Source organism: Agelaius phoeniceus, chromosome 25 (genome assembly GCF_051311805.1).
Source record: "Agelaius phoeniceus isolate bAgePho1 chromosome 25, bAgePho1.hap1, whole genome shotgun sequence".
NCBI classification, from domain to species: Eukaryota; Metazoa; Chordata; class Aves; order Passeriformes; family Icteridae; genus Agelaius; species Agelaius phoeniceus.
In genome coordinates, this window is record NC_135289.1 from 6,970,269 (window position 1) to 6,996,029 (window position 25,761).

At 48.9% G+C, this 25,761-nt stretch overlaps 2 protein-coding genes across 10 annotated transcripts; one reads left to right on the forward strand and one right to left on the reverse strand.

Annotated features, from left to right (window-relative positions):
* Positions 1 to 336: 336 nt before the first annotated feature.
* On the reverse strand, positions 337 to 16,823 carry LOC129130304 (cryptochrome-1-like). 2 transcript variants are annotated; one of them, XM_054648681.2, is made up of 12 exons: positions 16,585 to 16,820; positions 15,470 to 15,591; positions 12,442 to 12,902; positions 11,417 to 11,533; positions 8,527 to 8,674; positions 8,152 to 8,292; positions 6,857 to 7,027; positions 6,178 to 6,318; positions 5,594 to 5,745; positions 3,442 to 3,539; positions 2,862 to 2,972; positions 337 to 1,201 (listed from the first exon to the last, which is right to left on the reverse strand). In XM_054648681.2, exons 3-12 carry the CDS (start codon positions 12,852 to 12,854, stop codon positions 1,110 to 1,112), a joined length of 1,584 nt encoding a protein of 527 aa, XP_054504656.1. In that variant the 5' UTR covers positions 12,855 to 12,902; positions 15,470 to 15,591; positions 16,585 to 16,820; the 3' UTR covers positions 337 to 1,109. The 2 variants fall into 2 exon arrangements, 1 of the variants encoding a protein (XP_054504656.1); XR_013185174.1 differs by lacking the exon at positions 337 to 1,201 and having other exon boundaries at positions 5,496 to 5,745; positions 16,585 to 16,823.
* A 127-nt stretch (positions 16,824 to 16,950) lies between these two features.
* UBE2T (ubiquitin conjugating enzyme E2 T) lies at positions 16,951 to 21,958 on the forward strand. 8 transcript variants are annotated; one of them, XM_077190564.1, is made up of 7 exons: positions 16,951 to 17,070; positions 18,013 to 18,158; positions 18,694 to 18,763; positions 19,474 to 19,579; positions 20,198 to 20,296; positions 20,671 to 20,751; positions 21,667 to 21,958. In XM_077190564.1, the coding sequence occupies exons 2-7, from the start codon at positions 18,053 to 18,055 to the stop codon at positions 21,790 to 21,792; spliced, it is 588 nt and encodes a 195-aa protein (XP_077046679.1). In that variant the 5' UTR covers positions 16,951 to 17,070; positions 18,013 to 18,052; the 3' UTR covers positions 21,793 to 21,958. The 8 variants fall into 8 exon arrangements, 7 of the variants coding, with proteins under 7 accessions (XP_077046679.1, XP_054504789.1, XP_077046678.1 ...); XM_054648814.2 differs by having other exon boundaries at positions 17,059 to 17,142; XM_077190563.1 differs by having other exon boundaries at positions 17,059 to 17,135.
* Positions 21,959 to 25,761: the final 3,803 nt, after the last annotated feature.

Below are 25,761 nucleotides of genomic sequence, written 5' to 3' on the forward strand. Positions count from 1 at the left end.
GAGCAGCAGAAAGTTCCTTGCAGCTTTTTATTTACACCTCACTGTCCTGCTGCCAGCATGGTCTGTCCTGACAGTTTCTGCAGGTCTCTAGCAGCATTGAAAGATCCTGCAGTTACGGCCTCCTCCTGGTGCTCGTGGCTCCTGTGCTGCTCCTGCACTAGATCCTGGGATGCTTCCAAGGAGTTTGGATTGCTGCTGGAGCTGCTGTGCCACCAGGTTTCCCGAGAGGACCGATGGATATTGTGATGACAGATTGCTTCAGAGTCCTTGCATTGTTCATGTCAGAAATAAGTTTTATTTCTTTCCAAACCCAGAATACTACCTGCAGCCATGAAAACCCCACTGCACTTCCCCACCCCCAAACCCCCAATCATAATTGACTAATCCAGCCTTGCCAAACATCACAACAATACATTTCAGCGGAAGGAGAAATCTTTCCATGTGGTACATGATAGAATTAATCTCTGCCCTCCAGTTCTAGTTAGCCAAGGAAGAGAATTATGGTGACCAAGTTATATATTAGCCCTAATTCAGTGAGATATTTTCAACTTTGTCCTTAAAATCCATAATAATTCCTACTTATGACTTAAAACCTACACAGAAGCTACAAGGGGCTGCACTCTGTCTCCCCAAACTGGGGACTACAGTCATAAACTAGGAACTTAGAATAAATAATCTGAACATCCCTAAGTTTGTTTCTACAAGGCAAGCAAATCAAGGTCCTAATACTAATGTGCAACCACTTTAATGTGCACATGGTCTTCTGACATTAAGATATTTTTCACAAAATCTATTTATACATGTGCATGAATAACATGGACTTGAAGGATGCTGCAGCAGCAGGACCTGCCACAACCACGCACCACTTGCATTCACCCAACAGCTTCAACAAATGGTCCAGAAGCCACTCAAAGATAAACAATTCCATACAAAATAACTGCACTAAAACTACTCAAGATCCAACACATCTCCTGAGGTCAGGTCGCAAGCAAGAGGCACCATCAGCAGGGCAAAGTATGGAGGACAGTGGTTGGCCAACTCAGCTGGCCCCGGCTCTCCTCTCTTGCCTCTTTTGGTACCCAGCAGGTGACCCCTGAGGGAATTTTGGTTTATTCTGCTGTTCGGGCCACTTTTCCTTTTGAAATGTTTTCTTCTGAATGGTCACGTTTTACCTTTATTTCCATGGGGTCATCTGCATCATCTACAGCAAGAAATAAAGAAGGATTACAGTTTGCAAAGTCTTCGCCGACTTCAGTCAGATTAAGATACAAAGTATCGCAAAATGCTTCTGTTCATAGGCAACAAGAATAATGAAATCCCAGGATGGTTTGGGTTGGAAGGGGCCTTAAAGCTCATTTCATTCCACTCCACACCTTCCAGACTGTTCCAAGTCCCATCCTACTCCTTAGCCCTTACTCTATTCCAATATCTGCTCCCCTGTATGAGCTAGTTTTCATACTGAGATGGGCATTGGGATAACACTTGGAGTCAGGGACTCTCAAAATTTTGGCTTTCCCAACATTCAGTCCCTGGTACCACAGGGCTGCTGGAAGAACTGCCAGCATACAGTGGTTATATCTGTACTATTCCAGTGTGCAACATCATGGACACATTAATAGGTATCCATTCCAAGGTTTCGAAAAATTAATTCCCTCAGATTAGAGGGGTGAAGGAAAGAACAGTTAAGGTTCCCCTCAGCTGCTGCATGTTGGTTTTCTATAATATAGAGAGGCTGTTGTGGCCCACTCTTAAATAGAAAGGTATTCTGTCACCTAAATTCCATTATGGAGCCAGGCTGGGAGAACTGGGAATGTTCAGCCTAGAGAAGAGAAGGCTTCCAGGGAGACCTGACAGACCCTTCCTAAAGGGGCTCCAAGAGAGCTGGAGAGGGACATGGGACAAGGGCCTGGAGGGACAGAACAAATGGGAATGGCTTCCCATTGCTAGAGGGCAGAGTTAGGTGTGATACTGGGATGAAATTCTTCCCTGTGAGGTTGTTGAGGCCCTGGCAGAGGCTGCCCAGAGAAGCTGTGGCTGCACCTGGATCCCTAGAAGTGTCCAAGGCCAGGTTGGACAGGGTCTGGAAAAACATGGGATAGTGCAAGGTGTTCCTGCCCATGGCAGGGCGTGGAAACTGGATGAGCTTTAAAGTCCTTTTCCACCCAAACCAGGCTGAGATTCCATGTTTTACTGTGAAGGATTCCTCTGAGCTCAGCACAGGCCCTGGGACTTCAATTTTAAGAGCACAGGTGCCGTAAGTGACCCATCTGTGTGACTGGAAATACCTAATTAATTAAGTACTTCAGGCTTGGCACAGTTGGAGTGTTCTAGCCTTACCTGATAACTACCTGTTTGTTATCCACAGGGTTAAGCAATGCAGAAAACCATGCCAAAGGGTAAATTTCTTGGAACAACTCAACTCTCCAGAGCTTTATGCTCAGTGGGCATCTCAATTTCTGCTATGGCATAAGGCAGATCATGGTACTAAGGACAAGTAAGAATGTTCTGGTTTACAAGAGGCATGGGCAGAGCTGCAGAGATTTCTGCACCTTGGAGACACACTCAGCCAGCCTGGGGCTGGGGGGTCAGGGCAGGGGGAGAAGATCTGGTTTTGGGAAGGCATTTCTACAGCAGGCAGGAGGATGCTCCAAGGGGACAGGGAAGGAAGAAAAGGCTCACACTCTTGTTCTCGCACTTGAGACAGCATTTTAACAGTAACCAGAAGAGTTGCTCATGATGTTAGTATCCAACATGGAAAAGCATCCTGGAAAAGCACCCAAAGCCGAGCCCCAGAGCCCAGGTTCCTGAGGACAGTCTGTGTGTCACAGCACAGGGAATGTGGGTGCTGCAGCATCTCTCACCTCTCGTGAGCTGGACTGTTTTGTGCTGCTCTTCTCTGACCTGTTTCATCAACTGCAGGTTGTGGTCACTGGCTTCCTTGTGGTTCACCATGGGGAAGGGGTAATCCTGACCTGGTAATGTGGAGACAGAGCCTTTACCACACTCGGCAAAGACATTTTCCCTGGATTCGGAATACTTCCAGCTTTTCTTAAATGGAAGTGTCTAATCCTTTCCATCAAAGAGAACAGCTCCCACTTTGACCTAAGAGCCTTCAAAGATGTGTTAGACCAGGAGTAAAAGCACAAGATATTCTGATATTATTTAAAGCAGCCAAGCATCCAAGATAAATAAATTTAAAGGCAAAAGTATGGAGTGATCCAAGAGTTTTAGGACATAAAGATGAAGCAAAAATATGTACTGTGACATGAGACTCCTATAAAAAAATGTTAATGGAGAATGAACAGAAGGAAGGCTGTTGGATTCATCCATTTTCAGAAGATAAATGGCTTATGTTGGAAGCGTGATGCTTCCATCTCATACACATTTATTTTGGATAGTTAGCAGCAGAAAAATCCTTAGCAAGGAATGTGAATTAATTACCTATGATACATCCTGCTTGCTTCTGCTCCTCTTCAGATGCTGTCCAGGGCTCATAGATGTACTTGGAGGGAAAGTTCTTTAGTATGGGCAAGTATTTCCTAAAAATAGGGATAATAGGGGGGTTTATAATCCTGCAGGTAAATATTCATTCATTCAGAGAAGTGTAAGCCAACCTGTGCCATGTTAATATTGAGATTACAATCTGTGGGAAAGTTCTGATTAATTCTCCACAAAAAAATCAGGTTTATGTTCTCAAATCTCCATAGGTGGTATCTTCCAAAAGTTAACTTCACAGCGTAGAATAAATGGGGTGATTTAAACAGTACTTCGGTTTTGATTTCCTCCAAAGTATGTTTTTAACATTTTCACTGACATTTCATCCTAAACATTAATAAATTTTAAAAACAAACTAATCTTAAAAAATTATTGCAGAATGGCAAAGTAATTTTTGTCCCACTCTGAGGTACCTCAGCAAAGGCTTCTCCTTGGCAATACCCAAATCTAGACAAGATGCAAGGAAGAGATGTGGGGAAATTGAGCTGTGCTGGGGGTTGGGTTTTCTTTCCTTTTCTTTCCTCTACTCGCGGCGCGGCGGTATTTTTTCCCATTGTGTTGTTAAGTAGCACTGATGGCTGTGTGCTTGAGACTGCAGGAAGGGGGAACTCCTGATTTTTGGGAGCTTCTCTGGTAGGGACAGAGACACCCCGGGATTAGAAGCAGGTAAAGGACGGGGGCAGTTGCGGATCTCTCGCTCAATCTGGGCTTCGGAGGACAGTGGGACCCGCAGCCTGGGAAAAGGAATTCGCTGCCACGGCCACAAGCCAGCTGGGAGCTGCTTTTCTTCTGCTGCTGGGCCCCGCACCCCTGTGCGCTACTGGGACGTCCAGCAGTTCCAGCTCCTGCCGCAGATCTTGACACATCTCGCCCACCACGCGGGGATTTTTCACTCATTCCTGCTGTTCCAGCCTAGCGTTTCTCAGAGTCCTGTGGGGGCACCGGGACTGACTACCCCGGGGTTTGTGGAGCAAAGCCTCTCCTCCATCCCTCCCCGTCTGGGCCCAGCAGCCATTGCCGCGCGCTCGCCGCGCCGCCCCACAGCGCCCCCTGCAGCCCCGCGGGGATCACTGCACCGGCCCCGCCCGCCGGGAGCCAGCAGCGCCCCTGCTGGCCGTGCCCGGAACTGCATCAGAGGGAAAGCACCGCAGCCCCAAGGCTGGGACTGGGCTCCTGCTCTGTTATTGCTGATGCTGCAGTCGTTGTTGTTTGTTTGCCTTGTTATACATACTAGTAAAGAACTGTTATTCCTAATCTCATATATTTTTGCCTGAGAGCCCCTTAAGTTCAAAATTATAATAATTTGGAGGGAGGGGCTTCACATTCTCCATTCCAAGGGAGGCTCCCACCTTCCTCAGCGGACACCTGCCTTTCAAACCAAGACAAGCTGTTTGCTCAACACTAACACAGTGAGCCCAGTGCTTTGAGAAAGTCCATCAGCACATTATGGAGAGACAAAAAAATGAGACTCTGAAGCAAAGAGGACTTAGAGTGGAAAATAAAACCTATGTGTGGGCAACTAAAGAATGGCAGGGTTAGGTTGGATATTGGGATATTCCTCCCTGTGAGGGTGGTAAGGCCCTGGCACAGGTTGCCCAGAGAAGCTATGGCTGTTCCATCCCTGCAACTGTCCAAGGCCAGGCTTGGAGAAGCCTTAGGATAGTGGAAAGTGTCCCTGCCCATGGCAGGGAGTGGAACTGGATGAGGTTTAAGCTCCCTTCCAAGCATATCCCAGAATTCTATGAAAAGCAAGAAAAAAAAGTGCAGGGAGCAGAAGCAGGGAAGCGCAGTGGAGCAGGGAAGCTGTGGGAAGTTCTTCTCAAATCCTTTGGAAAGAGGAGCCAGCCTAGTGATCAAACATGGTACTGGACACAACAAGTGCTCACAAATGAACACAAGCCCTGCTCAGCCATCACTTGGAATAACAGATATCTCTCTGCTTCTCCATGCCTCAGTTTCCCCAAGTGTTCAATAAAACCATTGCTATGAGTCCTGTTTACCAGCTGTGTGTGTTTGAAACTGATCCAGTTCCTGCTGTTCCTTCTCAAGAGGAGCTTGAGAAGCTCTCAGGGAGGTGGTGAGGTGGGTGTCCCCTGACCTGATGTAGTCGCCTTGGGGGTCTGTGCGCTTCCCGAAGCGGACAGGGCAGAAGATCCGTGTGTACTGGTGGAAGAAGGCGCTGGCTGACAGCCACATCCAATTCCCAGCGTTGATGCTGTAGTCAGCATCTAAAAGCAGCTCTTCAAACACCTGCACATCAGGGATGGGAAGAGAAAAAGCCCTGAAATGGCTATATAGCAAAAACTAGGCAAAAGCAGACTGGGAGGCTGCTACTGGAAGCACAGCACTGTGGGGCCAGGGCTGCCTCCTCACAGGCACACTAGGAATGCTCTCCATAGACAAAAGACAGAGCAACCCAAAAACTCTGGGTTTGGAACCTGCTAGAGACTGAGCATGTCTCCACCAGTATCCTCGTTATCCAAAAATCACGAGGATTTGGGGAAGGGAATGAACCCTCACCACTGCACTGAGTGACAAACAAAGATATTCCATAAAGCCTGAGATCCACAGGAAGGGGCAGAACCAAACCCTGCTCTGTAGAACTGTCCACTGCTAGACTCAGGCTGTGCAGGGTTTCTCGGGGCTAGGCAGAACAGAGGAAAATAAAAGCCAGCAGTGAACCTTCATTCCCTCTTCCCAGCTGATCCAAAGGTCCCCTCGTGTCAGGAAGCAGGCGACAGCGTGCCGAGCCAGGTGATGGATCCAGCCTTCCTGGCGCAGCTGGGTCATAATGGCATCGATCCATGGGAACCCTGTCTGTGCCTGCAGCAGAACAGGAACATCAGCTCTCCCCCATACACTGCTTTCACAGAATTACAGACTGGTTTGGGTGGGAAGGGACATTAAAGCCCATTCCACTCCCTGCCATGGGCAGGGACACCTTCCACTAGCTGAGGTTGCTCCAAGCCCCATCCAACCTGGCCTTGGACACTTCCAGGGATCCAGAGGCAGCCACAGCTGCTCTGGGAAACCTAGGCCAGGGGCTCACCACTCTCACAGGGAAGAGCTTCGTCCCAGTATCCCATCTAACACTGCCCTCTGTCAGCTGGAAGCCATTCCCCTTGTCCTGTCACTCCACTCCTTGTCTCAAGTCCCTCTCCAGCTCCCCTGGAGCCCCTTTAGGCACTGGAAGGGTCTCTAAGGTCTCCCTGGAGCCTTCTTTTCTCCAGGCTCAACATTCCCAGCTCTCACAGCCTGTCACACCACTGCAAGATGCATTCAAACTGCCAGCAGGGACAGATCAAGGGAAGAGGAAAGCTCCAAGCTCCAATGCAGCTGCTGTGGCCATGAACCTCATTACCGTCTTCCATTTGTGGAGCCTCTCTGCATCCTTGTACCAGCAGATCTGGAGGCAGATGGGGTTCCCAGCCATCTGGGTGAAGTTGGGCGTTGCTGATGCTACTGTATAGAAGAATTCCCTCCACAACAGCTGCCCTTGGAGCGACACTGGAGGCAGAGAGTGATGCTTTGCCTGCAAAAGACACAAGGTGACAGCTTCAGTTCATACATATCATTGCAGCTTCACTCATTTTCTGAGTGTCAGGCCTATAAAATAAAGATTAATCTGACTAAAATACTAGTTTCAAGGTACTTTAGTGTTCAAGTCAAGGAAATCAAATATCTGAGGCAATGCTGTCTGGGCCAAAGCAAAACCAAACTGCCAGACTTCAGTGTTACCTCAAACATACTCTATCTACCTTGCAAAACTGTGTCACACTGGGATTTCTTACACCAAGCATATGTTTATTAATGTGTTAACTGAATTCAGGTGGCTCAGCCATGTCTCAAATTATAATCTTAAGGTGGAGGTAAAGGAGGTTGGTTTTCTTGGGCTGGTTTAAAGCTCACTTTTTCTTAAGAATCAAACAAGATTTCAGAAAGTGGTTTTTATTTATGCAACAATTAAAACTTGTCTAAGATAAAATCAGTTGATTTCCAGAAACAAAACTGTATAAACCAATCAGAAACTTCCCTTAACCACCAGACAGACAAACTAAATCCTTGAAATTTAGGAAGGTTTGCCTGGACTTCCATGCTGATCCTAGGTCTGCTGGTTCCCTATTCATAGAACCATGATTTGGGTTGGAAGGGACATTAAAGCCCATTTCACTCTACCCCCTGCCATGGGCAAGGCCACCTTCCACTAGCCCAGGTTGCTCCAAGCCCATCCAACCTGGCCTTGGACACTTCCAGGGACGGGACAGCCACAGCTTCTCTGGGGACCATGTGCCAGGGCCTCACCACCCTCATAGGAAAGAATTTCTTCCCAACATCTATTCCAAATCCGCTCTCTTTCAGTTTGAAGCCATTCCCTATTGCCCTGTCGCTACAGTTCCTGATGAAAACATGAATTTAGAATATTAATATCCTGTTTCTAAAACTTAATTGGGAAGAGCTGCAGACATTCTGTGGCTGTTTCACAGAACATGAAGCCACTCCACAGATTTCATGGGAAACTGTGAGAAGACACTAACAAAGCAGCATTTTTTGATACACCAAGTCTCTACCAAGATGATCCGAGTGTTAAATCCTGCCTCCCATGCCAGACTTGTCACAGTTTTGGATTTGCTTACTTAGGACCAATTATTGGCTTACCTGAGCATAAATGTTTGACAACCTATAAAAAAATGTCCGAACTGACAGACAGCCCATACTGAAATATGGGCTCAAGCCTGTGGTGCTTGGAAGCAGCGAGTTTGGGATTGTCCTTGGTTTAGTAAAACTTGTTACCCAGCCCTGAAATGAAAACAGAAATTTGGGTTCAGGCAGCACAAGATGACACACGGCCAGTAATAAACAGAGGAAAGCTCTTGGAACTGGCTTAACTATCAGAGGGGCTTGTTTGATGTCATGCCTGGAAAACACTCCCACTTCCCAGAAATCAAGGAGAACAAAACCCGAGCCCAAGCTGCCACCCTCCTCCAAGCCAAGCCGGGCACTGATCTCAGCCTGGGTTCCATCAGGGCTGACCTGGTCAGTCAAGTGTTGCTCCAGGCGCTGCAGCCCTTCAGTCTCCCCTCCTCTCCAAGGGGAAAGGCTCTCTGGGGAAATCTTCAAATCCACAGGGAGAGGCACCCTGTAACACTCAGCCAGGCCCGGGTCCGGGGCCCTACATCTCCTGAGGTGAGAGAGAAAACTCTTTGAAAGGAACAACAGGAGCCAGAAGATAGAGGCAGTCCCTGTCGATGCACATACCAAGTATCATCTATCACAGTCCAACCAGAGCACAGAGAATGAAAGCACAGTGAGAAATCCCAGGCTGTACTCTCCTGGGGGAGAAGAGTTCATCCTGCAATTGCTCCAGGGAATTCTAGCCAGAACTGGGGAAGAACAGTCCCACCAAGTTACAGTGCTCAGAACAGTCAGCTGCACCCCCAGCTCAGACCCCTTTCAGTTCCCATGCCCTACACAAGGCTCAGAGGCAGCTGCTCTCCAGTTCCTCCCAGCTGTCACATCCATCCCTAGGAGGGAACCAAGAGCCTCCTCAGACCCTAAACACAATTATGGCGCTGCCTCCAAATGCCACTCCAGCTCCTCTGAGTGCCTCTGAGGAGAGGTCACTCTGGAGCCACACAATCCCAGACTGGTTTGGGTTGGAAGGGACATTAAAGCCCATCCAGTTCCCCCTCCTGCCATGGGTAGGGTCACCTTCCCCAGGTTGCTCCAAGCCCCGGCCAACTTGGCCTTGGACACTTCCAGGCATGGGGCAGCCACAGCTTCTCTGGACAATCTGTGCTAGGGCCTCACTACTGCAGAATTTCTTCCCAACATCTAATCTAAACCTTCTCTCTTTCAGTTTCATAGGGAAGGAAGCAGGAGAGGGAAAGGAGGCAGGAGAGCTGGGCCACCCCAGCTACTCATTCTTAACCAAGCTGGGGCCCCCAAGCCCACACCCCTCAGCAGCCCCCCCCATCTCCTCAGCCTCAGTTGCTGAAGCTTCCCAAGGCCTCTGCTCCCCATATGGCTGGAAGAGCATCAGTTTGGTTTTTCTTCCATGCCATAAAACACAGATGAAGAGGCCCAAGGAAGTGCTGATGACACAGACACTTCTCACAACCCATGAATTAACTCAGACATCAACAGATCTTTGTACTTACCTGGACAAACCTGAGCTCAGCCCTGCTGCAGACACCTACAGAGGTGGGGCCAGTGCAGCTCTCAGAGCATTGACATAGCTCAGGCCTGCTGGGAAGCATGTGAACCTCTTATCTCTCATCAGCATTAATTTTAAAAGTCCAAACGAACAAATCAGGCAAGAAAGGGGGAAAAAAAGAACAGTGCTAGAAAAAAATACAGGAACTTATATATTCCAGTACTTAAATAAGTCTCGTTATCAGACTGTCTCAGGACAACATTCAGGAAGTAACACGATTCCCCCAAAATGGGAAGATCCAAGCCTGGGTTGGTGGCACTGAGCTGAGGCCATGCAGGAGGCACCTGATGTTGAATCCCAAGCACCTGCAGTCCCATTCCAGCTCTCTCCTGCTTGTCTTACCTCCCTTTGAATCACTAACCTCATGGAGAGCTAAACACAAGACATCCTTGACTCTGAGCTACTTCTCAAGTCCTGGGAGACAAGGGCTCAGTGTCTCTTTCCCATATAGCAGAGGGGAGCAGAGATTTAAAGCCAGGAGGGAACAGTAGGATCATTCCATCGAACTTCCTGCATAAAACAAGCTATTGTGGTTCATCTAATTCCTGTCCAAAATCTTGAGAGGAATACAGAGCATGCCTTTGAGTTAATTCCCCAGGCTTTCCTCTGCAGGAGTTTGACATCTCTTAAAAGCTTTTCTCAAGGTGTGTCTTAGGTTACAAGATATGGCTGGGGCTGTGTATCCTATTGCCATCTGTTAGAGGTGGGGCAGTTATCCTCTGTTCATTGGGCCACCTATTTAAAACCAGGTGGGGCAGTTTTCTTTGTATCTTCACACTCTCCCTCTGGGGAGATCTCTTCTGTTCATGGCCATTGAGTGTCCCTGCATGGCTGATAAAATTATATCATCCCATTGGGAGATGTTCCACCCAGGGGAGAAGCCAAGCATTCCTACCTGGGTACAATCTGAGGTTTGGAACAGCACAGTCAGCCCTTTCCCACTGCATTTCCAGAGGAGCAGCTTTCTGCTGCCCTGCATTGCCAGAGGGAGCCCAGGCCCATCTCCAGCAGCCCTGGAGCTGCAGAGGAAAACTCCCCCCTTGTGCAGGATCCCTGCTCCAGCAGAACCACAGCTGGCACTGCAGGAGGGCTGAGCCACCATGGGATGGGGCTGTGCCACCACCCTGACACACAGGGTGTCAGGTCATATTCTGACTCTGTCAGTGTGTTGGTTGTTTTTTGGGGTTTTTTTACTATTTTATTTGTATTTTTAATTTTCCTAGTAAAGAACTGCTATTCCTATTCCCATATCTTTGCCTGAGAGCCTCATAATTTCAAAATTATAATAATTTGGAGGGAGGGGGTTTACATTTTCCCTTTCAAGGGAGGTTCCTGCCTTCTTTAGCAGACACCTGTCTTTTCAAAGCAAGACAAAGTGCTTTGCAAAAGCTTAAGACTTTTATGGAATCATAGAATCATTAAGGTTGGAAAAAACCTTTAAGTCATTGAATCCAACCATTACTTTGTGAGGTGTCCCACATGGTGAGAAATCTGCACAAACACAAAAAGAGATGAGTATCAGACCATTCTGCCATCTGCTCTCCCCTCCCAACAACAGTTACATCCCCTGTATATAGAATCAATAACCCTCCATGCACAGAAATAAAACAAGAAAACATCTAAAATGCCTCATTATCATTTGGGCCTGGCTCTTCTTTTGGGCAGAGAAAGAGGACCAGCGATTCCTGCTCACAGGCTGGTACTTACTGGAAGTCTTCAGCTGTGAGGTTTCGGACAGGCACCTCAGGGTCACCAAGCAAAGACAGAATGTGAAGGAACCTCTTGTACGTTAATGGGGGACTCCCACCATTTAGGTCCAAAATCCTTAAAAAAAAAACCAAAACAACAAGATCTCTTCTCACATAACAGAAACCAAGGAAGAAGCTGGAATTGCCAGTGGACAGGAAGGTGACATCACAGGCTGTAACAACTCCATTAGTGCAACTGAATGTAGAAATTACAGATTTTACAAGTGAAACTCCCCTGGGTGAGTGTGCATCTATCCCAAGAGCAGTTTCTCAGGACCTAAGACAACAAAACCGGGATCAGGATTCCAGCCATGGCCTCACCTGCACAGCCACATACAGCCAGGACACACAGGGCAGGGCATGGGACACCTCTGGAGTCACAAAATATAGGTTCAGGGCAGTAAATAACTGTCCTCTCAGAGCAATGACCTGTGCAAACAGCTTGAATTCAAGACAGCAAGTTACACATGTCCATTCATTTACATAATTTAGGGGTTTTGCAAAATTGGAGTGTTAGGGCTGGTTTAGTTATTACTGCTTTCCTTCTTAATAATTTCAATATCTTCAGTCATTCAACACTGAGTAACAGCTTGGATCCAAGTGTATTCAAACACCAGTGAAAGCTGACTTGAAAGAGTTTGAAAAAATCTGACACCAAAAACTCTTACCATATTCAATAGAACTTTTACAAGTCCTACTAAAGGTGTTAGAGAATTTCTTCCACTCTGTTTAAAAGAGTAAGTTTTTAGGTGAATTAAACTGCCCAAAAGGAAAAAGTTAAGCAGCTGTTTGGGCTGAAATTCTAAAACCTGTGCACAATCTCTTCTGTTTCTTCCAAGGGAGCAACAAAGTTCTCCCAGCAAACAGCACCACGTTCACCTCAGACAGCTCAATTTCCTCCAAAGGAAAAACCAAGACACTTGGCCTTTCCTCTTCTAAAATGACCTCCCTGGAGACACTTGTGGGTTTGGGGCAGTCACGTACCGCTGGGTATTGTACAGGCTGTGGCTCACCAGGGAGAGCACCTCAAAGCCCAGCTCTGCCCCCAGGCGCTGGATGTTGGCCTCCATCTCCTTGTAAAACGGCTCCATCTCTGCATCCAGTGTCACTTGAGTGATATTCCACTTCTGGATGTGATCCCTGAGCACGAGCTCATACTCCCCTTGAATAACCAGCAAGCAGGAGCCCAGCTTGCCCAAGTTTTTGTGGAGATCCTCAAGGGACTGGAGCAGGAAATTCCAGCGCAGGGCCCCGATATGCATGGAGGAGGTCAGGAATGCTCTGTCCAGGATGTACACGGGGTACAGAGCCTCTGAGGACTCCAGGGCAGCCAGCAGCACTGGGTTGTCGTGGAGCCGGAGCTCCTTCCGGAAAAGGTGAATGGTGCGATGCAGCATCCTGGCTACAAGAGGAAGGGAACCCTTGGCTTCCAGGATACCAAATCCCTATAAAGAACAAGATCAATTAACAATTAGAAATAGAGCTCCAAAAAATCCTCTGCAGTTTTTAGAACAAACTTCTTGCTTTGATAAGTTTTCATAAGAGAGATATGCAGGAACAAGACCAAACCTCTCCTCTGACCCCATCATTCAGCAGCAGAATCACTACCCAGCTCCACAGAGAATGGCCTCTGCCCCAAATGAGTCAATCAAATGCTTAAATTAAATCCCTCAATGAAATCACATCCCAATAACACTCACCAGAAGGAAGGAATCAAAACAGATGGAGCTGCCAGAGCTCCATTTAGTGCACAAACACTTTTTAACCCCACAGATGTAGCTGTCAGCAAATCTTCTGGAAGTCATCAGCTGATTTCAAGGAGGTCCTCTGAGCAATCAGCTCATCAGAGACCTGGTGCAATACTCCGTCTGTCAGGCGATTTTAGGGGACATCTGAACTTATGGATTTCACAGAATCCCAGACTAGTTTGGGTTGGAAGGGACATTAAAGCCCATCCAGTTCTACCTCCTGCCATAGGCAGGGACACCTTCTTCTGTCCCAGGTTGCTCCAAGCGCCATCCAACCTGGCCTTGGACACTTCCAGGCATGGGGCAGCCACAGGTGCTATGGGCAACCTGGGCCAGAGCCTCACCACCCTCACAGGGAAGAATTTCTTCCAATATCCCATCTCATCCTGCCCTCCGGCAGTGGGAAACCATTCCCCCTTGTCTTGTTCCCCCAGACTCTTGTCCCAAGTCCCTCTCTAGTTCTCTTGAAGCCCCTTTAGGCACTGGAAGGGGCTCTGAAATCTCCCCTTTTCTTTTCTAAGCTGGGCATCCCCAGCTCTCCCAGCCTGCCTCCAGAGCAGAGCTGGGTGTGATAATGACACAAAACTACTCTTGATTTATACATTTATTCCCCTTTGAGCCACTTCAGCTGAGTTCAGAGGGTTAGCAGGAGTGCTGACCTTGCATCTGAGGCCGAAGCGTCTCAGGGTACAGTTTGGAAAGCAGCTCCCAAGCTCTGGCTGCCCTGTTCAGGACAATGGACACAGCAGATGCCAGGAAGCAAAGAAGGAGCCCAGCTGACACCTTGCCTGCACCAAGCCCAGCAGCACCTCCTAAACTCGCTTTCCCATGTAAAATTGGGAAAGTTCAACACCCACCTCCCAGGTGAGTTCCTACCTGATGCTAATTTCCAGCCTTACCCCCAAAGGAGATTAGAGATTAGCAAAGAACCAAATGACAACCCCTAATCCAGCTCAGCACTTCCAGCCAAACAGCTCCATTCACCCCCTCACAATGGCTGCACCAGGCAACTCAGCCCTTGCCCCTGCTCAACCCACATCCAGCAGCTTTTCCATAAATCTCATTTGCTCCATTCCCAAACACATGCACCAGCAGCACCCAGACAGGCCCATTTTGTTACAACTCCCCAGTAAGGCCCCAAACTCACAAGCAAAGGGTGCAGCCCAGTGCAGGGCTGGGCTGTGTGGTGTGCTCTGCCCTGCACCCACTTCCTGGGAGAACTGGAAAAACAAGGTGACTCTTGCTGCTCAGGGGAGCACCCAGATGGCATTTCTGAGTACTAAACCATGCAAAGTGTGCTGGAAGAGTCCCCTGCATCCTATGCACCAGCTAGGCTCACTGAGGGACCGCCCCAGTCAGGGGCTCCAAGGCCCCCACAGCCTTACAGCCTTTGGGGCTGTCCCAAGCCCTGTGGCCCCACATGGTCTGCAAGGTCACCCCAAATCCAGGGCCCTGCAGCCCCCTGATATCTGTGGGATCACACTCACCTCCATGCCCCTTCATCTCACACGCCTGGGACTGCTCTGAGCCCAGTGCCCCACACAGCCCATGGGATGGCCCCAAGATTCGTCCCTAGGCAGGACACATCCCTTCCAGTGATGGCATCCTTGCAGGAGCAGTGGGGAGCAGGACCACGCAACAACACGGACTGGGCACAGGGCAGGCGGGCCCCAGGCCAGGGCCTGGGTGGGCTGTAGGGTCTGGGAAAACAGCAGCTCTGGGGATGCTACTAAAGGGGACTGGGGGAATCAGAGCTGGGAAGACAAGGATTTCATTAAAACAGGCTGGGAGGAGCAGAGGCTCCATTAAAATGGGCTGAAGCTCACTGGGGAGGGTGGGAGCCCAGAGCCAAAGAGGTGTCAAAGCTGGGTGAAGAGCTGAGAGCCCCTACTGGATGGGAAAGAATGGGGAGGGGGATCACTTGAGCAGGCCATGGGTGGTGTCAGAAAGAAACTGAGCTCTTGGACACTCCTGTTGTGTCACAAGGAAAGGAAAGATGCTCTGGAATGTTGGAGAAGGCAGAGCAGGTGCTGTCTGTCATTGACATCATGTTGAGATTTATCTGCTGTTACTCTTCCACCTCTCCATGAACGAGCAGCTCGAGTCTGTTCACCCATCGAGTCTGTTCACTCCCCGTCATATCCAGATCACATCTGCTCCCCAAAAATCAACCAGGCAGGCAGAAAATACACCTCACACAGGATTCATCCCTGTACTTTGGGACAAGTACACCACGACAGAAAGCACAGAAATCTAGGCCTTACCTTGAGGGTTGCACAGCTGATGCTCCAGGGTCTTTACAACATATCACCCCAAAAAGAGGTCACATGGTCACTGATCCCAGCTCTCCTGCTGCTGAGCATTTCTCTCCACAAGCAGGAATGTGCTGGAGGGATGCAAAAGCTGTCAGTGGCACTTTACAAAACCCACTGTGCTGCCCCTGTTCCTACAGGCATCCAGAAATGAGTTGCCCAGTTTTAAACACCAGTAAATACCATAAATATCTGCACGGATGTGGATTCTGCATCAAAGATGGTCTAAGCCACACAAGCCTTTGTGTAATTCCCAAGAGTGAAGGAGGAGGATTGCAGGCAGCTCCTCTCTGGTCCCACTGGCCCTTGGAGCTGGCAGAGCCAGATGGGGCAGGGACAGACCAAGGCCTAAGGAACTGGGAAGAGAAATTTTTAACAGTTTAATTTCCTCTGTGGGACACTCTCCATTGTCAAATGCTCCTTTACTATATTTTGGCTGCTTCAGAGGCAGTAGTGAAACAGATAAACAACGGTTTATCTGGAGAGAGCAGCCTTACACCTGCTCTCTCAAACCACAGTCTGGGCTTGGGAAGTGGAATAACGATCACCATTAAGTTGTTTAATGTTATTCTGATTTGACAGGCTCGAGAACAATTCTTAATTGGGATCTAAGAATTAATTTTTTGCATAAATCTGGGTCCATAATCCCACTCTCCACACTGAGCCAGACCTGAGGCTACTGTTGATTCCAACTTCTAGGTTCTTTCCCCTGTTTGAATACTTTAGGTGATAAATACGGTGCTGGATATAGCTTTGATGCAAGAAAATGGCATATTGAGTCAGAGGAGGAATTAAGTCCCAAACACATCGAAGTGTAGGGGCTTGACTGGGGCTTCTCCGGCAACGGGTCGAGAACCACACCCGAGTCTCTACCCATGGGGGATGGGGCGGAGGGAGGACGGGCTGAGGCCCCAGGAGCCGCTGCCCGGGCCCCTAAGACGGACGGGAAGTGGCAAGGAGGCAACGGGGGAGGGCGGCCCCTGCGCCAGCCCCGCAGCAGCTGGGGGCGAACGGGCCAGCCTGGACTCCCACCGCCTCCCCGGGGGGCTCCCTGAGCCCGCCTTTACCTCCTTCCCCGCGGCCTGTGGTGGCGGCGGGCGCGGCAGCAGTTCCTCGCCCTACGGGGTCGGTTACACAACACCGGCTGGGACAGGGGGGTTATGTAAGGACCGCTCCCAGCGAAGCCCTGCCCGCTGTCCGCGGAGGTTTAACGCGGTTCAGGGTGGGAGGGTCCCAGGGCTGGAGCATCCTAGAGCCGGGGATCCGGGGGGGCTCCCGGTTGGTCCCGGAGCTCCTTCGGCCCCGCCCCCGCCTCCCCACCACAACCTCAGGCCACACCCCACGCGCGCACTTTAATGAGGGCGGGGCTTGGGTTCCCGCCCGCAGCGCTCGCTCAATGGCAGCGCTCCAATTCAATTGAGGGGGCGGGGCTGAGCGCCAGGACAGCTCAATCAGGGCCCGAACGGCGGCCCGGGGGGTCGGGCTGCCCGCCAGGAGCCCGCCCATTGCCAGGCGATAGCGGAAGTCCGGCCCCCGCCGCGCGCCGCCTCACGGTCTGTGCGGCGGGAGCCCGGGGATTGGTCGTTGTGGGGGAAACTTAATTAGTTAGAGTGAGGCGGTAATTAGTAAGCAGAGAGGGTGGAGGTCGTTCCGAAGGGATTGTGTGGGGGATCTTGGAGGGGTGAGGCTGTGGGTGGCCGTTCCCATCCTTGGGGAGTGGGGACTGGGAAGGGGGGCGCACCTCTTGTCCGTGTGCGGGGGTAATTAGGCTGAGGGGTATTTAGTTAGGCTGATGGAGGCGGATGGAACGCTCCTTCAGTGGGATAGTCAGGCTGGAGGTGTAGTGAAATTGAGGCGTGCTCGGGTGAGCAAGTCTGTGGGGTGTTTATGGTGCCTGAGGGAAAGGATAATCCCTGGAGGGGGCAGTTAGGCCTCGGGGGGTGTCCCCCATCCTCAGGGTGAGTGGTTAGGGCTGTGGTGGGTAATCGAGCCAGGTTCCTCTCAGGGTGTGCCTATGTCCCTGTCTGCGGGGACTGAGGGGCAGACCACTCCTTTGGGAGTGTCAGGAGCATTGCTGGGCTAGGGGGAGGCCCATCCTTGAAGCAGCTTTCAGGTCTCCCCCTGCACAGGAAGGGGAGATGGAGCCTTTGAGTAGGAAGGGGCATTGGTGGATGGCCCCAGCAGGGCAGTGGGTACCTTAACCATGTGGTGCCAGGGCAGATGTTACAGTCCCGTAAGGGGTTTGGAGCCTGGTTATGGCCTCCCAGTTTATTAGGGTTTGTTAAACCCCAGGGTTTATTAGACTCAGCTGGGGACTGAGGGGATGGGATGGACTATAAGGGGTCTCATGCCCCTGCCCCAGCTGGGTGCAAGAGCAGCTCCAGGAACTGGCTCAGCCTCTCTGTGACGCTGATATCACATCAGGCTAACAGCTCAAAACCCAGGTCCTTAACCAAAAAAAATCTCAATTTAAAGTGCTGTTTTTAAAACTCCAGGTTTGTCAGAAACAGAATTTGGTCTCAGAGCTCCAGCACCATGCAGAGAGCTTCACGGCTGGCAAGGGAGCTCTCGCTCCTGGCTACGGAGCCACCTCCGGGCATCACTTGCTGGCAGAACGGGCAGCTGGATGATCTACGGGCACGTACGTACCCTGGGGGTTCCCAAAGGCGGGGCTGGGCTGCAGTTTGCTGTTAGGTCTGTGATGCTTTGGGCTTTAAAGGCTGTGTTGAAATGTGAGATTGTAGTTTCCTTTAAACATAGCTTGGCCTGTGCTTTGGCTGGTCTACCCTTAGTTTTGATTGCTGGGGGGTGGAACTGGTCTTACATAAGAAGACATTTGATGACATTTTTTATTCCTGGATTCTCCCTAGTGAGGGAAGTGAGGCCCTGGCACAGGTTGCCCAGAGAAACTATGGCTGTCCCATCCCTGGGAGTATCCAGGTTAGATGAAGCTTGGAGCAACCTGGAATAATGGAAGGGGTTCCTGGAACTGGGTGGTATTTAAGGTCCCTCCCAACCCTTAACATTCTGTGATTCTGTCACCTGAACAGCTCTGTAACTGTGGGAGGTACGTGGGGACTGCTGGACAAGATGATCTTGAAGGTTCCTTCCAACCCAAACCATTCCATAATTCTGATTTTAAATGTAATTCTTGTATTTTCATCTTGCTCTTAAAGAAATTTTAGGAGGTGTGGACACTCCATATGAGAAAGGAATATTCAACCTGGAAATCATAGTTCCTGAAAGGTAGGTGGGCAATAGACTCTAGTTAGCTCAATTAAGGAGTTCTCCCCTGTGAGGGTGGGGAGGCCCTGGCACAGCTTGCCCAGAGCAGCTGTGGCTGCCCCATCCCTGGAAGTGTCCAAGGCCAGTTTGGATGGGGCTTGGATCATCTTGGGCTAGTGGAAGGTTCCTGCCCATGGCCGGGGGTAGAGTGAAATGTGCTTTAAGATCCCTTCTAATGTAAACTAGGCTGATTCTCTGATTAAATAGTTGGTATAGTCCTGCTTTAAGTATTAGTAAACTGATAGAAGGTATTTGCTGTAAATACTGACATGAGTCTTCATCCTCTCAACAAGGAATTGAGACCCTCTTTTTAAGGAATGCAATTTTTATAGTAGCTGATACTTATTTTGCATTGAACATCAAAGATGTGTGATTAAAAACCTAAAAGTGCAATGATAAGACTTTTGCCTCATCATACTGTCTCAAAGCTTTCTGGAAAGAGCTTGTTCATCTGTACAACATTTCTTATGTTCTTCCCCTTGTGGAAGGCTATCCAGGGAAGTGTTAGTCTGACACAGCTGGAAGCAGCATAGGCAGAGCACTGCCTCTGAAGATTTTTGGGGAAGGGTGTCATGTAGGCTGGGAGGAGGAAATTATGGCATTGCTTGGGTGACAAAACAGTTGGTCCTATAGATATAACAACTTTTGTTTCTTAATGCTTATCCCTTCAGGTACCCGTTTGAGCCGCCAAAGATTCGCTTCCTGACCCCCATCTACCATCCCAACATTGACTCTGCTGGAAGGATTTGCCTGGATGTTCTTAAGTTACCACCGAAGGTAAAACAGTGCTTGGGTGCGGGTAAGTGAGCCTGGGCAGGATAATGAACTCCTTATCTGCTTCTTGTAAAAGCCTGATTGAATGTCTCTTTGCTCCTGACTTATTTACAGGGAGCAGGGAATGAAGTTTTAAGTGGCATCTTCTTTATTTAGAGCCAGAACATGATGGTTTTTGTTCCATATAAGTTTCCAAGGCTTTAAAGATTGGAGTCAAAAGGCATTATGTCTGAAAATGAGTTGCCCCAACACAGCAGAGATGTGCAGGGTACAGCCCGTAGAATTATGGAATCCCTTGAATTGGAAGGATCATCAGGGCCACAAGCTGGATTTGCACAGGACAAGCCCAAAGTCCCACTGTGTGCCTGGGAGCTTTATCCAAATGTTCCATGAGCTCTGGCAGCCTTGGAGCCATGACCACTGCCCTGGTTGTCAGTTGGGCTTCCTTGGAGCCTTGTATTGAGAGTGGGTCTGGTGTGTTCCATGGGGCGTTAGGTGCTGGAAGTCCCAAGGCAACTGTGAGCAGGTTGTGTTGAAGTGCTGTAGGTTCTGAGGTGTTTCTGGGCTGCAGTGTGCTGGTTTCTTTCTCCGAGCTGCTGCTCTTGTCCTGTTTCCTTACAGGGTGCATGGAGGCCTTCCCTGAACATCTCCACCCTGCTGACCTCCATCCAGCTGCTGATGGCAGAGCCCAACCCTGACGATCCTCTCATGGCCAATATTGTACGTGAGCTCCCTCTCTCCTGGCCATGGACATGGGTGGGGAGGGAGTGGGGGGCTGGACTTAGGCTCAACTTCTGCTTCACTCACTCTGGATTGACACACTTGGAGCATGGCCTGACCTGGATCAGCTGGGGCATCCCTGGGCTTCCCTGAGGCAGCTGAGGCCAGAAGAGATGGTCATGGTCTTGTCTTCAAGCCACTATCTTCAGTGCAAATGGCAGCACAAGTTCTTCAAGCAAGCTAAATGAATTTTACACTTCATGCTTGTTGCAGTTTTAGTCTGGTTTAGGAGTCCTAAAGCCAGACTTGGTCCCAGCTTCTCAGTGACATGTATTCAATCAAATCTCTGTCTTTGTCTTGCTCTTCCCATTTAGTCCTCAGAGTACAAATACAACAAGCAGCTGTTCCTGCTCAATGCCAGGGAGTGGACCGAGAAATACGCAGGGCAGCCAAGGGTAAGGCTCATGTTCTGCTCACTTGGTATGGCTCCCTCTTGGTCTACAGTCCTTTTGTCTGTTTCCCTTTCACAGTTGCTTTGTTCTTTCCTTCCTCACCTTCTGCTCTGTGTTTTGGATCTGTATTTAATTTAATGATATTTTTTTAAGCTCATTACAGTCTCTCCTTCCAATTAAATGTGCTCATTCACTAATAACTGCCAGGCTGCTCAAGGAGGAGGAGGGACAGATGGATGAACCCTTCCTAGGGATGCTGTAGCCCTGTTCTCCTTCAGCTCTGTTCCCTGCCTACCTGTGCCTGATGCCCACCTGTGCCTGTTCTCCACCTGCTCATCCATTCACTGACCGGTCTCCCTATTCCCTGATGGAGTTCAGCCTTCCTCCCATCATCCTTCCTCTCCTCCTGCCTCCTTTTCTCACTGTCACCTCACCAATGAGTCTCATAAAAATAAAATCACACTTAAGCAGATCAAAGCCTCTGCCCAAAAATCAGTTACCTTTGGGCCTTCTCCCTTCCCTAGGTGCCTTTCCTCCCTTGCACCTGATTTGGGTAACACCCTTTCTGGGATGGGGATATCTTCCCTGTAGGATCCATGCTCACTGCTCCAGCTCTGAATGCATTTCCAAGTTAACTGTGGCTGTCAGGAGGGCACAGAGTGAAGCCATCCCTGCAACAACACACAGAGCCCTGGAGCAACCTGGCTCATCTATATGTGTTCTACTGCCCTGCTCAGCCATTATCTTGCTCTCCTGTCATCCCCCTTCCTAAAAATCCCAGCAGTGCGAGCAGAATAACAAAGGCTCACTGCGTAAGAGCCAGAGTACAATCGGCTCTGACCTTGGTGGAGCACAGGGCATTCCAATGGCTGTAAAATTAAATTATTCACAACTCTTTTATTTCTTGGGCTATCACAGGCTTCCAAGCCTTTGGAAGAGAAAATCAGCCAAAGTGAAACAAGCACCAGCAGTGAATCGACCATGCAGAAAAGAAAAGGGGTTGACATCAGTAGGAAGGAGAAGAAATCCCGCCCAGATTCCTGAGGGGTTTTTGTTCTCTTTGGGCTGTCACTGTCCCCTTCCCCTCACACATATAGAAGGAAAGAGTCTGCCTTTTAGAGGCTGCACCAGCTTTGGGTTTCTGTTTCGTTGGGTGTTATTTTTTTGTGAAAAGTTCCATTATATTAATAAAATATAAAGCTTTTATTTATATCTACTTTTCCATTTTGTTGAGTGGAGGTTTTGGAATATTCAAAAGAAAAGGTGAGTTGATGTGGTGCAGCATGGTTTCTGGTAGTGGGAGAGGGCCACAGGAGTAGCTTCTGTGAGAAGCTGCAAGAAGCTTCCACCATTTCTGAAAGAGCCAGCCTCTGATGGCTCTGAAGATGGACATGCAGGGCCCAGTTAGAGAGGTTGCTAATGCCTCTGTGATGACATTTAAGAAGAAAGTCAAAACAGCACACAGGGGCAGTTTTTCTCCAGTGGTGGCGAGGCACTGCCTTGCTGGTGTGGCCTGTGGTGAGCCTTGCCTGCCTGGGCACCCCTAGCCAACCAGTGCAGACAGAAGTGCAGGGGCAGTGTCTTCCCCTTCCCGATGCCCTGCATGAGGAGAGGTGTTAAATGGTGCCAGCGCTGTGGCGGCCACTGCCCACGCAATGACAGCCAGGCCAACTAGCCACTAAGGGAAACAGGGCAAGCAATTCCCTGATGTGGAACCTAGATCAGGGAACCTAGGAGATCAGCTTCTCTGCACTGCAGGATCTTGCAAGAATTAGAGGGACTTCTTGGCAAGAGTACCTACAAGTAGCAGGTTTTTCTAGTCAGAGAAGAGGAGGAAGTGAGAACATGTGAGAGAAAACAACATGGCAGCACCAAGGTCAGTGGGGGAGGAGGTGCTGCAAGTGTCGGAGCCAAGGTTCCTGTGCAAGCCATGGTGAGGACCATGGTGAAACTAACTGTCCCCCTGTAATGCGTGAAGTCCACAGGGGATGCAGAAATTCACTTACAGTCCATGAGAAAAGGGCTCACGCTGGAGCAGGTGGATGCCAGAGAAAGCTGTAATCCAGTGGGAGACCCGAATAGAGAGAGAGGGTCCTTGATTCCAAACTAGAGCAGCCTATCATTATAAGACTACATGCCCATGGATAAGTGAGCCACACCACAGCAGTTTTGGGAAGACTGTTTGCCTGTGGAAGGGACCACACAGCATAGCAGAGAAAAAACTCTGTTCCCTGGGCAAACAGAAGATCTCAAGTGAAAAACTGACCAAAACCTCCACACCTTGTCTCCTCACACTGTCAGTGGGAAAGAGGGAGGGGCTGAGGGAGGAAAAATGTGGTTTAAAGGCTTCTTTTAATTCTCATTCTCCTCTTCTGACTCTGTTTACTTTATACCTTTAAATTTAAACCTGTTTTGCCCTTAGTGGTTTTTTCCTCCCAGTCCTTATCTCAATTCATGAGCCCTTCATTTTTTCCCTCTCCTCTGCTCAACAGTAGCAGGAGAGGGTAAGCAAATGACTTTCAGGCCTGGCATTTGGCTAGTGTCAAACCATGACAAAAGGAAAACTGGAACCACTGCTTCAGCTTCCAGTTTCCAACTTTCAGAGATGTGGGAATAGTGCCAAGTAGTTCAGTTTCTATTTTCATGACCAACTGAGAGCAGGAGCTGAGCAGCAGACAGGTCAGAAACAGCTGGTGGGAATCCTTTCCCAGGAATGGCTTAGTTTTCCATGTAATCTTAAGGGCTAAGTCATTAAACTCAAGTCTTACAACTCTGGCTCTCCAGAGCAGTCTGTTAGGTTCCAGTTGGACCATTTAGGATAACCTGGATGGTGTCTTTGCTCTGTTGTGACTCCAAGAGGTAGGCAGTGACAAGAACCAGCTCACAGCAGGTGAGGAAGAGCCCAAAGGATTCCCAGGGATCTGGGAGGATGGATGTGGAAGAGCAGGATGTCAGCGATGTGATGTGCAGGGTGAAGAGCGCAAGAGGATTAGGCCAAGGAGGACAATTCTTGGTGCTTCCACAGACCCAAAGAAGAGGGCTGGCAGCAGATTGCAGTAGGAGCAAGTCAGGTGCTTGGCCTCTTGCTCTGCAGGTTCTCTGCTGGGAATTTAACCCATGTCCTGTCCTTGCTCCCAGAAAAGTGAGTCAGGCCCATCTCTGGAGCAGAGAGAGAACTCAGTGAGGTTCCCAATGCCTGGGAAGCAATGAAGCTCAGTGATGTTATGAATAAGGTGTAGTAATTGGCTCATGGAAATAAGGAGGAGTTATTAAGTATGGTGGGAAGAAGTTCTGTTAAGGTTTACAGTTCTTTTGACACATACTTTTGTTGTTCCAGTTTGGTTTTGAACAGTTTTCTGTTCACACCATCACACCAGAAGCTGTTTTAACTCTATTACAATATCTTTTATAAATTTCTTATCCAGTCAGCTATTTCCACAAAGCTCACTAGCATCTTCATAAAACAATCATTCCTTGCTGTTTTATATGATTTTGCTGCAATACGTCTCTTTTTATCCAATCAAATAACTCTACAGAAACTTATTGCTCTATCTTCTACTTTTTACTAACTCTATAACAAGCATAAAACATTTTTCTGATTAAACTACAAATCTTTATTCTTACTCTGTGTCTGTTTCACTTTTGTATTCTAAATCTTCAAACCTTCTCCAAAGTCTTAGGTTAAACACCCTATCCATCTGTCTCCAAGCTTGTATGTTCAAGGCTTTGGGAGCTCTCTGTGCTTGTATTCCCTACATCTCCCCCTTTCTGTCAAACCACAAATACTCCCTTAACAGCTTTATCGAACATCTGCCACACACATTGAAGCAAGCAAGGCACCATTATTAGCACAACTACTATGTCAATTAATATATACATGCCTATTTTTAGAAGTTGTTTCAGGCAAGGTGCGAAACTCCATCTCTTGAACAGATCATCTAACCAAGTTTTATCATCAACCCTAATTTTGGATACGCCTTCTTTCAATTGCTGTATGCTTTTATGGATGGATTCTGAATGATCAGACAGATTCATATAAGACATTCCATCAAAATCTCTGCATCCGTGACTATGTGCCAATAAGAGAAAATCAATTGCCCTGTTTTGCAGAGTTGCGTATCTTACACATTTGACAACTGCTAACAAATCATTTAATACGAGAGAAGTAGCATTGGTTTGTGATAGGTTTCTCCTTGAGCCAGGTCTTATGAGCTCTCAGAGAACCTATCACACCTGAGATAGCTCAGCTACCTCAAATGGCATAAAATTAGCAGGGTGGCTTCTGAGGTAGTGTTGGAAACAGAAAAGTTTTAATAAAAAGCAAAATAACAAAGCTCTTTCAGAGAAAAACTGAGCCAGGGGCAAGAGTGTTGTGTTGTGTCTGTGTAAGTTGGACTGTTCTGTTCCCCCTATCATGCAATGGTTCTGCCCTGGTTCTCCCTTCCCTCCTTTATGCTGCCAGTTATCCCAACTCCTCCCCAGTTGCCTTGGATATTAATGTACCCTTTCTCAAATCCCTCCCCAGTGCCCTGTCCGTCACTTGGCGCTCCCACCCTTCTCTCTAGAACTCTCTAGAAACTTCCAGCTAGAGGGTCGAGTGATTGGCTCAGGGGCCGGGCCCCGACCCCCAAGTTATCCCCATTGGGGTTTTCCCTAAGTCAATCTTTTGTATCCCACTCCCCTCTGAAACCTTATTCGTCCAAGGACTGACTCCTCCCCTGTGTCCCTCCCTCCTTATAAGCTGTTGCAACCCCTTCCTCTCTCTCTTCAGTTGTCGGTTTCCCTTGGGACTCAATAAATCTGGATTCACCACAGCTGGAGAGCACTCTCTTCTTATTTCTGCTGACTGCAGCCATAAGCCAAGCCACGTCCTACCACAAGGTCGCGCTGCTGTCATAGCACAGAGCCTTTGCCTTAGGTGCTGTCCCGAACCACGGAGATTGGGATAGTGCCCCCCTACTGCTAGCGGTGCTGGATAGCCAGCCAGGATGTCCGAGAAGGACAATCTTTCTC